This window comes from Salvelinus fontinalis, chromosome 14 (genome assembly GCF_029448725.1).
Source record: "Salvelinus fontinalis isolate EN_2023a chromosome 14, ASM2944872v1, whole genome shotgun sequence".
In the NCBI taxonomy this organism is placed as follows: Eukaryota; Metazoa; Chordata; class Actinopteri; order Salmoniformes; family Salmonidae; genus Salvelinus; species Salvelinus fontinalis.
The window spans coordinates 21558933-21574501 of NC_074678.1; the positions used below are offsets into that span (position 1 = coordinate 21558933).

Here is a 15569-nt window from a genome sequence, read left to right on the forward strand (position 1 = left end):
TCATGCTTTTTAATCAGCTTCTTGATATGCCACCTGTCAGATGGATGGATTATCTTGACAAAGGAGAAATGCTCACTAACAGGAAGTAAACACATTTGTGCACAAGTTGAGAGAGATGTTTTTTTGTGCGTATGGAACATTTCTGGGATGTTTTATATCAGCTCATGAAACATGGGACTAACACTTTTGCATTTATGTTTTTGTTCAGTCTAGGATTTCTATTTCTTTTTGCAATTTAGCAGCTATGAAACAAAACAGCAGAAATACTTTGAAAACAGCTACTGCAGCATTTTTCTAACCCTAACTCACACATGTGCTCATACTTGACTTTTTACTATTTTTGTTCAATGTTATGCTCGTACTGTAGAGCCCTGCAACTTGACCAACCGCCAACGTGGCTGGGGATATAGACATTCTTACCTGCCAATACCTAAATCTACCCGCATTTGGCAGGTGTTAATTGTATGCCCTGGATATGGGAGTTTATCAATATTGGATTTGTTTTCAAATTCTTTGTGGGTCTGTAAAATATATGGGTCTCTAATATGGTCATACATTTGGCAGGAGATTAGCAAGTGCAGATCAGTTTCCACCTCATTTTGTGGACAGTGGGCACCTCCTGTCTTCTCTTGAGAGCCAGGTCTGCCTCTCTCATTAGCAAGGCTATGCTCACCGAGTCTGTACAGTCAAGGATTTTCTTAATTTTGGGTCAGTCACAGTGGTCAGCCACTGTGTACTCTCTGTGGGGTCTTTGTTGTTCTCACTCTCTCTCGCTCTGCATCCCCATCTTGTGGAATGATCATGCAACCCGCTTTCTCTCTCTCTCCTCCCCTGTACTGGATGGCTGTGGTTTTGCAAGGTCGATCCAACTTTGCTATTTTGTGATTATTTTGTTTATTTTTACTTTATTTGCAGGGAATGTATCTGCTATAATTTCTTACAACCGACAATAACTTTTGAACATCAGATCGGCAGTTACTTACCTCAATTCTGACTTCTATTCATCTGGCCTGGGCTCTTTCTGTAATTCCGACAAGGATCAGCTGACTTTAGAGGCAGGAGTGGGGGGGGGGGGTTCCTGGCGAGATTAAGGTCAAGGGAGAACCAGCCACCTCTTCCCTCCATTCTACTGGCCAATTGATAATAAGATGGATGATCTCCGATTGTGGATTTGCTACCAACGGGACTCTCAACTGCAATTTTCTCTGCTTTTCTGAAACATGGTTCTCGGACAAGATGGATTCTCCATTCACCGTTCGGACAGGACAGTTGAGTCATGAAAATTGAGGAAGTGGGGGTTGGCCTCTTCATCAACAACAACTGGAGTGCTGACCCGAGCGTGGTGGAAGTGTTGACCCATTGTTCACCCGTTCAAGAGCCAACCACCTCCGTCATCGGCTTCATTAGGAAATGCATCAGCAACGTTGTCCCCACAGTGAAGGTTTTCTGCTTCCCCAATCAAAAGCCCTGGATTAACATGGAGGTTGGCGCTAAACTAAAGGATGGAGCTACCGCATACACGGCTATCGCAGACATCCCTGAGACTATGACTGAGGACAGGAACAAGTATAAGAGCTCCCGCTATGACCTTCTCAGACTCATCAAACGAGCAAAAGGGAAATATAGGAATAAGGTGAAGTCATATTACACAGGCTCCGCCATGTGTCAGGGGCTACAGTCCATTACGGATTACAAAGGAAGACCCAGTGTGATGCCGCTCTACCGAACGAGAACAATGCATTTAATACACGCTTTGATAATAACATCATGCCGCGTGTCAGGGCCGCCACTGACTCAGAAAATTGGGTGATCTCGCTCTCTGAGGCCGACGTGAGTAAAGTCTTTATTCAGGTCAACACCTGCAAGGCCCGATGGTATTCTAGGGTGCGTTCTCAGAGCATGAGCAGAACAGCTGGCCGGCATATTCACAGTAATTTTTTACCTCAGTCTGTAATCCCCACATGTTTTAAGATGACCACCATCATTCCTGTTCCCAAGAACTCTAAGGCTTCATGCCACAATGACTACCACCCTGTAGCACTCACATCTGTAATCATGAACTGCTTTGAGAGGCTGGTTAATGGCACACATCAACTCCATCATCCCAGACACCTAGACCCACTCCAATTTGCGTGCCACCCCAGCAGAGCCATAAGCGGCGCAATCTCAATTGGACTCCACACTGCCCTCAACCACCTAGATAAGGGGAATACCTATGTGAGAATGCTGTTCATTGACTACAGCTCAGTGTTCAACACCATTGTCCCTCCAAGCTAGTCACCAAGCTTAGGACCCTGGGATTGGGGGCCCCACAGGGTGTGTGCTTAGTCCCCTCCTCCCTTTTCACCCACGACTGCATGGCCGCACACAACTCCAACACCATCAAGTTTGCAGACAACACGACTCTGGTAGGCCTGATCACCGGCGATGATGACCTGGCAGTGTGGGGCCGGAACAACAACCTCTCCCTCAACATCAGTAAGACCAAGGAGCTGATCGTGGACTACAGGAAAGGGGGTGGGGGGAGTTGTGAGTACGCCCCCATTCACATCAACGAGGCTGCAGTGGAGCAGGTTGAGAGCTTCAATATCTGTGTCCAAATCGCAAAGAACCTAATGGTGTACACACACACATAAAGTCGGGAAGAAGATGCTACCACATCTCTTCCCCCTCACCAGGTTGTTTGGTCTCAAATCCTCAAAGTTCTACAGCTGTACCATTGAGAGCATCTTGACTGGCTGCATTACTGCTTGGTATGGCAATTTTAATATATATTTTTTTATTTTACCTTTATTTAACTAGGCAAGTCAATTAAGAACAAATTATTATTTTCAATGACGGCCTAGGAACAGTGGGTTAACTGCCTTGTTCAGGTGAAGAACGACAGATTTTTACCTTGTCAGCTCAGGGATTTCGATCTTGCAACCTTTCGGTTACTAGTCCAACGCTCTAACCACTAGGCTACCTGCTACGATCGAGGGTAGTGCAATGGCACTGCCCCCGATCGCATGGTGCTACAGAGGGTGTTTCAGACAGCCCAGTACATCCGAGATCTATTCATTTTTTACATTTAACCTTTGTTTAACTAGGCAAACTCAGGCGACGCTTGGCCAATTGTGCGCCGCCCTATGGGACTCCCAATCACAGCCGGTTGTGATACAGCCTGGATTCAAACCAGGGAGTCTCTAGTGACGCCTCAAGCACTGAGATGCAGTGTCTTAGACCGCTGTGCCACTCGGCAGCCCAGGCGGTGTGAAAGGAAGTCCCGGAAAATTGTTAGACTCCAGCCACCCAAGCCATAGACTGTTCTCTCTGCTTCCACACAGCAAGTGGTACTGGTGCATCAAGTCTGATACAAACAGGCTCCTGAACAGCTTCTATGCCTATGCCATAAGACTGCTAAATAGCTAACAAAATGGCTCCATGGACAATCTGAGTTGACCCATGTATTTTATTCTTATTTTTGCACTGTCTCTATGCACACTCACAAGGCCCTACACACTTATGCACACTGACACTCACTCACGCACATAATATGCACGTACATTTATTCACCTCCCTCTGCAACTGAATCCTGGACTTCCTGACGGCAACAACACGTCTGCCATGCTGTTCCTTAACACTCGGGCGCCTCGGGTGTACTTAGTCCCCTCTTGTATTCCCTGTTCACCCACGACTGCGTGGCCAAACACGACTCCAACACCATCATTAAGTTTGCTGACGACACAACAGTGGTAGGCCTGATCACCGACAACGATGAGACGGCCTATAGGGAGGAGGTCAGAGAACTGACAGTGTGGTGCCAGGACAACAACCTCTCCCTCAACGTGAGCAAGACTAAGGAGCTGATTGTGGACTACAGGAAAAGGCGGGCCGAACAGGCCCCGATTAACATCGACGGGGCTGTAGTGGAGTGGGTCGAGATTTTCAAGTTCCTTGGTGTCCAAATCACCAATGATCTATCATGGTCCAAACACACCAAGACAGTTGTGAAGAGGGCACGACAAAACCTTTTCCCCCTCAGGAGACTGAAAAGATTTGGCATGGGTCCCCAGATTCTCAAAAAGTTATACAGCTGCACCATCGAGAGTATCCTGACCGGTTGCATCACCGCCTGGTATGGCAACTGCTCGGCATCTGACCGTAAGGTGCTACAGAGGGTAGTGTGAACGGCCCAGTACATCACTGGGGCCAAGCTTCCTGCCATCCAGGACCTATATAATAGTCGGTGTCAGAGGAAAGCCCATAAAATCGTCAGACTCCAGTCACCCAAATCATAAACTGTTTTTCTCTGCTACCGGAGCGTCACATCTAGGACCAAAAGGCTCCTCAACAGCTTCCACCCCCAAGCCATAAGACTGCTGGAAAATTCATAAAATCGCCACCGGACAATTTACATTGACCCCCCCCCCCCCTCTTGTACACTGCTGCTACTCGCTGTTTGTTTGTTACCTATGCATAGTCACTTCGTTCCCAACTACATGTACCAATTACCTCAACTAGCCTGTACCTCCGCACACTGACTCGGTACCGGTGACCCCTGTATATAGAATTGTTATTCTTATTGTGTTACTTTTTATTATGAATTTTTATTTTAGTCTACTTGGTAAATATTTTCTTCTTCTTGAACTGCACTGTTGGTTAAGGGCTTGTAAGTAAGCATTTCACGGTAAAGTACACTTGTTGTATTCGGCCAATGTAACACAGTTTGATTTGACTCTACAAACGCACACCCATACAATCATCATATACGCTGCTGCTACTCTGTTTATCATATATCCTGATGCCTAGTCACCGTACACCTATACATACAGCGCCTTCAGAAAGTATTCACACCCCTTGACTTTTTCCATATTCTGAATTTCCCAATGGATTAATTTGAGATGAGTTTGTCACTGGTCTGCAAACAATACTCCATAATGTCAGTGTAATTATGTTTTTCAATTTTTTTTAAACAAATGAATTAAGAATGAAAGCTGAATTGTCTTGAATCAATAAGTATTCAACCCCTTTTGTTATAGCAAGCCTAAATAAGTTCAGGAGTAAAAGTTTGCTTAACAAGTCACAAGTTGCATGGCCTCTCTATGTGTGCAATAACAGTGTTTAACATGATTTTTTTTATTGACTACCTCATGTACCCCACACACACAATTATCTGTAAGGTCCCTCAGTCGAGCAGAGAATTTCAACACAGATTCAACCACAAAGACCAGGGAGATTTTCCAATGCCTTGCAATTAAGGGCACTTATTGGTAGATGGGTAAAAAAGTAAAGTAAAAACATTCAATATCCCTTTTGAGCATGGTGAAGTTATTAATTACACTTGGGATGGTGTATCAATACACCCAGTCACTACAAAGATACAGGTGTCCTTCCTAACTAAGTTGCAGGAGAGGAAGGAAACTGCTCAGGGATTTCACAATGAGGCCAATGGTGACTTTTAAAACAGAGTTGAATGGCTGTGATAAGAGAGAACTAAGGATGGATCAACAACATTGTAGTTACTCCGCAATACTAACCTACTTGACAGAGTGAATAGAAGGGAGCCTATACAGAATAAAAATATTCCAAAACATGCATCACGGCACTAAAGTAATACTGAAAAAAACGGGTAAAGCAATTACATTTTTGTCCTTAATATGAAGTGTTATGTTTTGTGCAAATCCAATACAACACAATACCACTCTCCATATTTTCAAGCATGTTATGGGTATGCTTTTAATCATTAAGGACTGGGGAGTTTTTCAGGATAACAAATAAATGGCGTGGAGCTAAGCACAGGCAAAATTCTAGAGGAAAACCTGGATTATTCTGCCCTCCACCAGACACTGGGAGAAAAATTCACCTTTCAACAGGACAATAACCTAAAACACAAGGTCAAATCTACAATGGAGTTGCTTACCAAGAAGACCGTGAATGTTCCTGAGTGGCCAACCTACAGTTTTGACTTAAATCGTCATTAAAATCTATGGCAAGACTTAAATGGTTGTGTATTAATGATCAACAACCAATTTGAAAGAGCTTTAAGAATTTTGAAAAGAATGGCTAAATATTGTACAATCCAGGTATCCAAAGCTATTAGTGACTTACCCAGAAAGTCTAACGGCTGTAATCGGTGCCAAAGGTGATTCTAACATGTATTGACTCAGGGGTGTGAATACTTATGTAAATTTGATATTTCTGTATTTCATTCTCAATAAATTTGCCAAAATTTCAAAAAACCTGTTTTCACTTTGTCGTTATGGGGTGTGTAGATGGGTAAAAATGTAATCCATTTCATATTCAGGCTTTAACATGACAAAATGTGGAATAAGTCAAGGGGTATGAATACTTTCTGAAGGCACTATTATCTACCTTTTATCAATCCAGTATCCCTGCACATTGTAAATATGGTACAGGAACTGACCTTTAATATATGTGTGTGTGTGCGCTTGTTCTTTTATATCTCATGTGTTTTTGTTCTACCTTGTTATTTTCTGTATTACATTGTTATTAATTACTGCACTGTTGGAGTTAGAGCTCGCAAAAAAAGCCATTACTTGTGCATGTGACATTGAAACTTGAAACTCTCTCTCAGGACGTTCGAGCCTCAGCTGCAGCATCACGTGGCCCAGAAGAAAATCTCGTATGTGGACACGCAGGGACGGCTAATCAAACCCGACAAACCCAACGGGATTAAAATGGAAAAATTTGTCTTTGACATATTCCAGTTTGCCAAGTAAGTGCAGTGATTTTCCAGCTGGCTTTAGCATGTGTGGAGCTGGCTGCATTTCCCCTTAACCTGCGGAGAGGAAAGGGGGAGACATAGCCAGGAATCCGTTAGTAAGACCCAGGTCCTGACACCCAGATCTCTGGAGCCCCAGCTTCCATCCCCCATCTCCTTGGCAGGTTCCAGGACCTCAGACACCTAGCCCAAACCCCAGCTCCATAGCCACTGCCCCAGAGCCAGCCCAGCCCTCCTCCTCCTGCTGCTGGGGCCTGTAAGATATAGGTTTTACGAGCTGCTCCAGTCTCTCTCAGCGGTTGATTCATGACATCACTTCTGTGTCATGTTGCTGCTTTTAGAACTTTACATGGAGTCAAAGGATTCCTCATTGCAATGAGGACGCAATTCTATGTGGCTCTATTTTAGATCTCTGCCATTCTCAGGTTGTTTTGATAAAGATGATAAATATGTTTTGTTGTTCAGGGGGTGGGTTACCTTGGAAACGGTAGCACTAAAGATGCATTTTCACACTGTTTTGTGTGTCTCAGGGCCTTTGTGGTGTATGAGGTTCTTCGTGAAGACGAGTTCTCTGCCCTGAAGAATGCTGACAGCCAGGACGGTAAAGACACGCCCACCACGGTGAAACACGCCCTCATGTCCCTGCATCACCGCTGGGTCCTCAATGCTGCAGGACACTTTATAGATGAGAACGGGACACGTGTGCCTGCTATACCCAGGTGAGAGAAACACACACACACCAAACACACTCACAGTGAGTATACATTCTATTTATCTCTCCACCTGTTGTCACGTTCATCACCATACAGTCTCCCTGTCACACCTTTTCCACAATCCCACTTTTTCTCACAGCATCCCTGTCACGGTTCCCCTTAACCCTGTGTGTCCTGTGTAATGTTTTAATGTTTCCAGAGATGGACCTGCAGGATGTGGCACAGCTGATGTCAACCAGAAGTAACTATTCTCTGTGCTACTGACTGAGTTACTGCATGGTGACGGGGCTTTGGCTTTCACACAGTTGCTCACTGTAACCCACTGTCACACACACACCTGGGCTGTGTCTCAATTCTGTATACTGGCTTCCTCTGTCTCCTGTCCTACTTTCACCTGATCAGTTTATTATCAGTGTGAGGGAAGGAGAGGAAGGGACTAGGATGTTGAGATGCAGCCTGGGGTTTAGCTGTGCTAGGGCCCAGGTCAAAAGTCATAGGGAGGTCACAGGGTACCTGACCTGCCCACTGACTTGGTTCCTGTCCAATAGTCTTCATATGCATCCTTCCTTCCTTTCTTTATTTAGCCAATCAATGGTCTGCATGTGATTAGGTAAGTGTAGGCCAGTTTATCATCCTGTTGGTTTCACCAATCAACCATACTAGAGCAGTGATTATCTCAAGGAAGGAGGGAAGGATGGAAGGAAGGAAGGAAGGATGCATAAGATATTGGTGCAGGGCCTAGTGCTAACGGGGACAGTAGCTACTAACCCACGGAATGTGGAGCATGCTGGGTAATGGGCACTGGGCATGCTTTGCAATTGATTTTGAGTGGCCATTTCAGATCGGATGTTGGCCAGTTACCTGTGATTGTGACGGCAACACTAAATACATTTAAATCATTGTTCAAAGATTATGATTTAATTGAAAGTAGTGTATTCAACAGCATTTTTTAAAATATGTATTACATTCATAAATGTTAATAAATGCTACTTAGTGGTGTCATTAAATTGCAATAAGGTGTAATGGCTCTTTCTGTATGATATATGCTCTCTCCCAATCAATATAGACTTCATTCACTTCCACTTCAAACTACCTACTTAGTCTTCCTGGACCTAGATGAAGCCTACTCCTGGACTAAATGGAATCTCTGAAAGTGCTTTTTAGCCCAGGAATAGGGTTCATCTGGGTCCAGGAAAAAGGTCTAGGAGTCTCTCGGATGTGAACGCTTTAATGCTTTGCGCCAAACATCGAATCATCTAAGAACAGCTGGAGGAGAGAATCACACATCCAGCTGCCTCTTCTCTTTTCTTACTCCATACACAAGAGAAAAGCACTCAACCTTTCCTCCTCTTCTTTTCCCCACAGTCTGAAGGATGGAACAGACCTGCCAATCAAATGTGAGATCTCCCCACTGGTGTCCTATGGAGGAGAGGTAAGGGGGAGGGACTTAACAGTAGGGACCTGTTCAAATATAAATAAATATTAAAAAGTGATTCCTGTTATAGTTAGTTAATTCAGTTCAAATATAAATAAATATTAAAAAGTGATTCTTTGTTATAGTTACTTAATTCAGTTTTACCAGTGTTGATGATATAATAGCCTGATGTCATTTCCTGTTGTGTTGCAGGGTTTGGAGGAGCTGGTGAGTGGGCGAGAGTTCCGCCCTACCCTGGTCATCGATAAAAGTGGAGCCCACGAACTGGTGAAGAATGGCTTGTGAGGGATGGAAAATGGAGAGAGAGCGAGTGAGCAAAAACCAGAGATGAGCCAAAGACCTATTCCACTCCTTCCCCCACTCCCTCTCCTCCTCCCTACAACTGGAAGAAACTGTGACGTTTGTTTCCGTGCAATAATGCTGCGTTCATTTGCTTTCCTAAAGAATTGAAACACAATGCATTTCCGACATCCAAAAACGAGCTTCTTAATTGGAATTTTAAGTGGGAAACCTGTACTATAACTCAGGAGATCCAACCCCCAGTTGAAATGTTTTCCAAATTTTTGTTTTTTCTGAGGAGCATGTGGCCGCAGCACAGGATGAAGGACAGAAGCCTTGCGGGGCTGGATGAAGCAGTCTGAAGATCAAGCTATTTATTTTGCTTAAGTCCAATATTTTTATCTGTCTTGTAGATGGAAATTACCACCTATGCATTTTACCAAGTGATTTGTACATACAGATACAAATAGAGATGGGTACAGCAATTGTAGTCAGATGAACCTAATATAAATGATTGATTTATTATTAACATGTAATGTTTGTTCATGGAAAGAGTTTTTTGATGATAACTGGGTTGCATAGCACACTACTGCTAGTCTTCTGCCTGATTGGCTTCCAAATGACGCTGTTGACATAAGAATTGTTTTCCATTTTCTTTATTAAAGAAATATCCAATTTGAAGAGTTATGAGTCTTCTCTGATTAAATCTAAGGTTAGCGTGGTGTGTGTGTGTGTGCACCTGTGTGTCTGCACACCCTGTGTGTGTAGATTTGTCGGTCTCTGTGTGTGATTGTTGTGTCTTTTGCATTAGAAGTCCTGGTGTGTTGAATCAGAGTTTCCAGGAAGCAGCACATGGTTTGTGTTTTAAGATGGGCCATAGTGAGCATGCTACACTTACTGCTGCAGCCACTCAGGAAATCTACTCTGTGCCTGCTTACCGTCTCTCTCCCTCTGTCTGTCTCTGTCTCTCACACACAAACAATCCTCTCACTTTCTATCTCTGACTTTCTCCTTTTTTCTTCCTCTCCTTTCACTTGCTCTCACTCCAGCTACATTATCTCTCACAGAAGATATTGCAGTGACCGAGGGATATGCTTACGTAACACTTTTATAAAGGATACCTCAATGTAAATGTTGAATTGACTGAGGTAAATTACCTTGATGTATATTGTAGAATGTTATATTTCTTCAGGCAGATATGAAATGTGCATCGATAGAGTTTTAGCACACTGGACTGTCCTTAACTGAACTACTGTAGAGCGTGCTTTCCTCACTAAGCCACACCATGCTTTTCCATCATGAAGGAAGGGATGCATTTAAAGGGGAATTCCACCTCCTTATCATTATTTGATACGTTGATCCTTACCTTCTTAATCCTCATTATCCCTTTTATTTCCTGAGTCTGGTGTTTTAGTCCACATCAGCTATGGAACACTGGCGGTGATGACGTCATCAGGTGGTGACTGTCCTTACTCATCACTAAGGTGAACTCATTCTGTGGTCCGAGTGTTATCAACGTATAAAAGTGCTTCATGAATTGTATAACAATTGTAAGTATCTGTGTGTACTCACTGGCCTACACACAGTACCCCAAAATAAAAATGAAAAGCTGAAATGTCTTGAGTCAATAAGTATTCAAGCCCTTTGTTATTGCAAGTCTAAATAAATGAATGAGTAAAAGTTTGCTTAACAAGTCTCATGTTGCATTTTCTCACTCTGCAATAATAGCGTTTTAAACTTTTTTTTAATGACTACCTCATCTATGTACCCCACACATCTAATTATCTGTAAGGTCCCTCAGTCGAGCAGTGAATTTCAACACAGATTGAACCACAAAGACCAGGGAGATTTTCCTATGCCTCGCAAAGAAGGGCACCTATTGGTAAATCGGTCTAAAATGTTTTTGTAAAAGGCAGACCTTAAAAATCCCTTTGATTATGGTGAAGTTATTAATTACACTTTGGATAGTGTATCAATACACCCAGTCACTACAAAGATACAGGTGTTCTTTCTAACTCAGTTGCAGGAGAGGAAGGAAACTGCTCAGGGATTTCACAATGAGGCCAATGGTGACTTTAAAACAGTTACACAGTTGAATGGCTGTGATAAGAGAGAACTGAGGATAGATCAACAACATTGTAGTTACTCCGCAATACTAATCTAGTTGACAGAGTGAAAAGAAGAAAGCCTGTACAGAAGGAAGGAAGCCTGTGCATCCTGTTTGCAACAAGGCACTAAATTAATACTGCAAAAAAATTGACAAAGCAATTCACTTTTTGTCCTGAATACAAAGTGTAATGTTTTGGGCAAATCCAATAAAACACATTACTAAGTACCACTCTCCATATTTTCAAGCATAGTGGTGGCTTCTTTGTGTTATGGGTATGCTTGTAATCGTTCAGCACTAGAATGTTTTTCAGGATAAAAAAAATAAATAGAATGTAGCTAAGCATAGCCAGAATCCTAGAAAACCTGGTTCAGTAAGCTTTTCACCAGACACTGGGAGATTAATTCACACTAAAACACAAGGCAAAATCTACACTGGAGTTGCTTACCAAGAAGACAGTGAATGTTCTTGAGTGGCCAAGTTACAGTTTTGACTGAAAATCTACGGCAAGACCTTAAAATGGTTGTATAGCCATGATCAACAACCAATTTGACAGAGCTTGAAGGATTTTGAATAGAATAATGGTCAAATGTTGCACAATCCAGGGTTGAAAAGCTCTTAGAGACAATCCCAGAAAGACACAGCTCTAATTGCTGCCAAAGGTCCTTCAACAAAGTATTGACTCAGGGGTGTGAATACTTATGTAAACGAGATATTTCTGTTTTTCATTTTCAATAAATTTGCAAACATTTCCAAAAACATGTTTTCACTTTGTCATTATGAGGTATTGTGTGTAAATTGGTGAGAAAACATATTTAAGCCATTTTGAATTCAGGCTTTAACACAACAAAATGTGGAATTATTCAAGGGGTATGAACCATTTCTGAAGGCACTGTCAACAGTATCAAATGTAATTTCTTCCACACACCAAGAATATGCAACGTTGAATTTACGTTTTTTTGTGCTTTCTGAATTTTTGCTGCCGTGAATTAAAGTGGTTTCATCGCTCCCCCAGGCTGTCAAAATAACTTTCTCCTAAAGGAGAAAAAAGCATTCTGATTGGGTACTGGGCTCTGACTTAATTGAAACCTTATTTGTAGCATGTGAAATTCTGGGACTTTGGCATGACCCTAAGAATTCTCAGAATGTGATTCCCCCCTCTTTCTCTGCCTCCGCTCCAAACTCCGTTTTATTATTTTTTTCTATTTTCAAGGGTGTCTTGCATCAGCCCAGTGTGTTTGAGAGGGAACTGAGCGGAGCGAGGAAGAAAAGATCGAAAAGGCTTGGATTCTGACAGAACTGGGGACACGGACACTCACTGGAATACTCCACCGCTTCCTCTGAACAAATGGTTTGAAAGGACAAAACTCTTTAAAAGTACGTTTCAATCCTCCTTTTTCTCCAAAATATTTTTTTTTAAATGTGTTCCAAGGGTGAAGGGTGAAGGGTTCCACTGGAAGCTATAGTGATGCTTTTGCTTTCTGTAGAATTGTGTCACTACCTCACACTAGTCTAGGTGTCTCAGCGTGTTTATAGTCTAGTTTTGAACCCAATATCCCCGTTTTTCTTGAGTGAGAGAGAGCTACTGTTTGCATGGCAGACTAGAATAGAAGATAGCAGAGAGATGAGATGCAGCCTATCTCAGATCCACACTTCACTGTGAAAAGCACCGCTGCAATCCAGCTGCTATACACAGAGGCCTTTACACTCATACTGTATCATAATGTGTCTAGTTTGGTTTAAAACGACATCTCTTTAAAAATGTTGAAGGCAAAAATATGTTGTGCTTGCCCATTGATAGAGGGATAATGAAAGTCTTGTTTTATTGTCTGGAGAAGCAGCAGTGGAACTAATGCAGAAATAGCTTGAGGCTTTTTCAATTTCGTGCATCGAGTTCAAACCCCAGAGATAATTTGTTGTGCTTTGTTTTTCTGGCCATTTGTTTACTGTGTTTTGGAAGAGTTGAGCAACTGTAGACCACTGGAGTTCCTGGCCCTGATACGCTATTTTGGCTTGGTATTATCATACATACCATGCATCTTTGTGTGTCTATCCTTGTCCTCTTGTGTCATGCAGGCAGTATATAGGTATTACGTAGGTGGTATGTGGGTGACAGATCCAATCCAAACAGATGCTAAATTCAGCCATTTTGATGTGGGGACGTAACACAATCACTTAGCAGGCACTTTTATCCCAAATAAATATCAATATATACATAGTCATGACTCATACAGGATGTAATAGTCACTGGTCTGGTGTTGCCGACACCTTGCTCCAGCCGGGCTGAGCCATCTGAGCCAGGTTAGTGGAAATGACCACAGTCATTAAGGACAGTTGTTCTGGGGAGGTCAAGGTGGTGAGGCATGTGGTGTGACCCCTTTAGCCATTCCTCTCAGGGTGTGAGTGGGTATGTGAGAGTGTGTGTTGAGCCAGGTTCATGACCTCACTGATGGTAATAGCCAGTCCTGACATCTCTCTTCCAGCTCTCAACATGTGCTTTAAGTTATCAGAGGAATAGACATATCATTTCAATTAGCAACTCCTCCCTCGCTCTCTTTATCTCTCCATCCCTGCCTCCCTCTCTCCCTCCTTCCCCCTGGGGCCTCAGAGTCTGTCCAGATACAGAGGTAGAGATGTAATGACACACTACTGAACCAGCAGGGTCCGGGTGTAATTTCAACTCCTTTCAAAACACAGCAGAGGCACCCAGTGCTTACATGGACTTGCCTGCCTGCCGTAGGTCCATGTCTGACTGAGCCCATACAGATCAGGCCCCTCGCTGGCAGCATATTCCATAGTATACAATTTTGATGTACTCTTATGGCTCACACTTTATTTGGATAGTTTGGATATGCCATAGAATACTTTTTCTATGTATTATTGTGGGTCACACATTATTTGGAAAGTCCATCTGTAGGTGCTCTACTCTGAAACTATCTGTTGATAACAAACTGCTTGCTAAAGTTAGGGTTAGGCTTAAAGGGTGTTTTCACATATTTTCCTCTTTAAAATAACTCATCTGTCCTCTTTAAACTCGGGGGTAAAAAAAAAAAAAAAATGTACTCAGAACATGAGAACATATGAAAGCTGGTGGTTTCTTTTAACATGAGTCTTCAATATTCCCAGGTAAGAAGTTTTAGGTTGTAGTTATTATAGGACTATTTCTCTCTATGCCATTTGTATTTCATATACCTTTTAGTTTAGTTTATTAATTTGACCATTTTTTTAAAAAACAAGCAGAAATAAAACTTAAAAGCCATACATGCACATGAATAAAATCATTGAGGATAACACACAATAAAGTCTGGGACTTATTTCCATTGTGGTCCTCTTGAGACAAGATGGCTAGACAAGATCGAACACAGTATGGCAGTGAAATAATAAAACAAAAACATAGAAGAAGAACATCTATCACATCATTCCAGTTACATCATAGGGGTTATTCATATGGGCATTGGATGTTCTAATAGGTACTTTAATATTGCCAGCCTAATCTCGGGAGTTGATAGGCTTCCTTCATAAACAGCGCAATGCTTGAAGCACAGCGAGGAGCTGCTGGCAAATGCACGAAAGTGCTGTTTGAATAAATGCTTACGAGCCTGCTGCTGCCTACCAGACTGCTCTATCAAATCATAGACTTAATTATAATATAATAACACACAGAAATACAAGCCTTAGGTCATTAATATGGTCGAATCCGGAAACTATCATTTCGAAAACAAAACGTTTATTCTTTCAGTGAAATACGGAACCGTTACGTATTTTATCTAACGGGTGGCATTCATAAGTCTAAATATTGCTGTTACATTGCACAACCTTCAATGTTATGTCATAACTATGTAAAATTCTGGCAAATTAATTACGGTCTTTGTTAGGAAGAAATGGTCTTCACACAGTTCGCAACGAGCCAGGCGGCCCGAACTGCTGCATATACCCTGACACTGCTTGCACAGAACGCAAGAGAAGTGACACAATTTTCCCTAGTTAAAAGAAATTCATGTTAGCAGGCAATATTATCTAAATATGCAGGTTTAAAAATATATACTTGTGTATTGATTTTAACTGTTGAGGCTGGGGGCGCTGTTGTCACTATTTATGGTAATCGTGTAATTTTTGAAACGGCTTCCTACAAAATTCTTGATCGTACAATATGCATATTATTATTATTATTGGATAGAAAACAGTCTATAGTTTCTATAGGAGTTGAAATTTTGTCTCTAAGTGGAACAGAACCCATTCTACAGCAATTTCCCTGACATGGAGTCAGATTTCAGAAATTTTGGCCACTGTTCTGGAGTCAGTTTTAAAGCC

At 42.3% G+C, this 15569-nt stretch overlaps 2 protein-coding genes across 7 annotated transcripts in view; both read left to right on the top strand.

Annotated features, from left to right (window-relative positions):
* LOC129869607 (UDP-N-acetylhexosamine pyrophosphorylase-like) overlaps positions 1-9832 on the top strand; it is a 33370-nt gene extending 23538 nt beyond the window's left edge. For 3 of the 4 annotated variants that reach the window (XM_055944154.1, XM_055944153.1, XM_055944156.1), the window contains 5 exons: positions 6578-6718; positions 7255-7443; positions 7637-7678; positions 8803-8869; positions 9065-9832. In XM_055944154.1, the coding sequence (XP_055800129.1) occupies positions 6578-6718; positions 7255-7443; positions 7637-7678; positions 8803-8869; positions 9065-9157 (532 nt within the window). In that variant the 3' untranslated portion in view covers positions 9158-9832. The remainder of the gene's footprint in view (positions 1-6577; positions 6719-7254; positions 7444-7636; positions 7679-8802; positions 8870-9064) is intronic. The other variant, XM_055944157.1, reaches the window with a different exon arrangement.
* A 2637-nt stretch (positions 9833-12469) lies between these two features.
* Positions 12470-15569, top strand: part of LOC129869609 (discoidin domain-containing receptor 2-like) — a 54203-nt gene continuing 51103 nt past the window's right edge. For all 3 annotated transcript variants that reach the window (XM_055944159.1, XM_055944161.1, XM_055944160.1), the window contains exon 1: positions 12470-12635. The gene's annotated coding sequence lies outside the window, so the exon portion shown is untranslated. The remainder of the gene's footprint in view (positions 12636-15569) is intronic.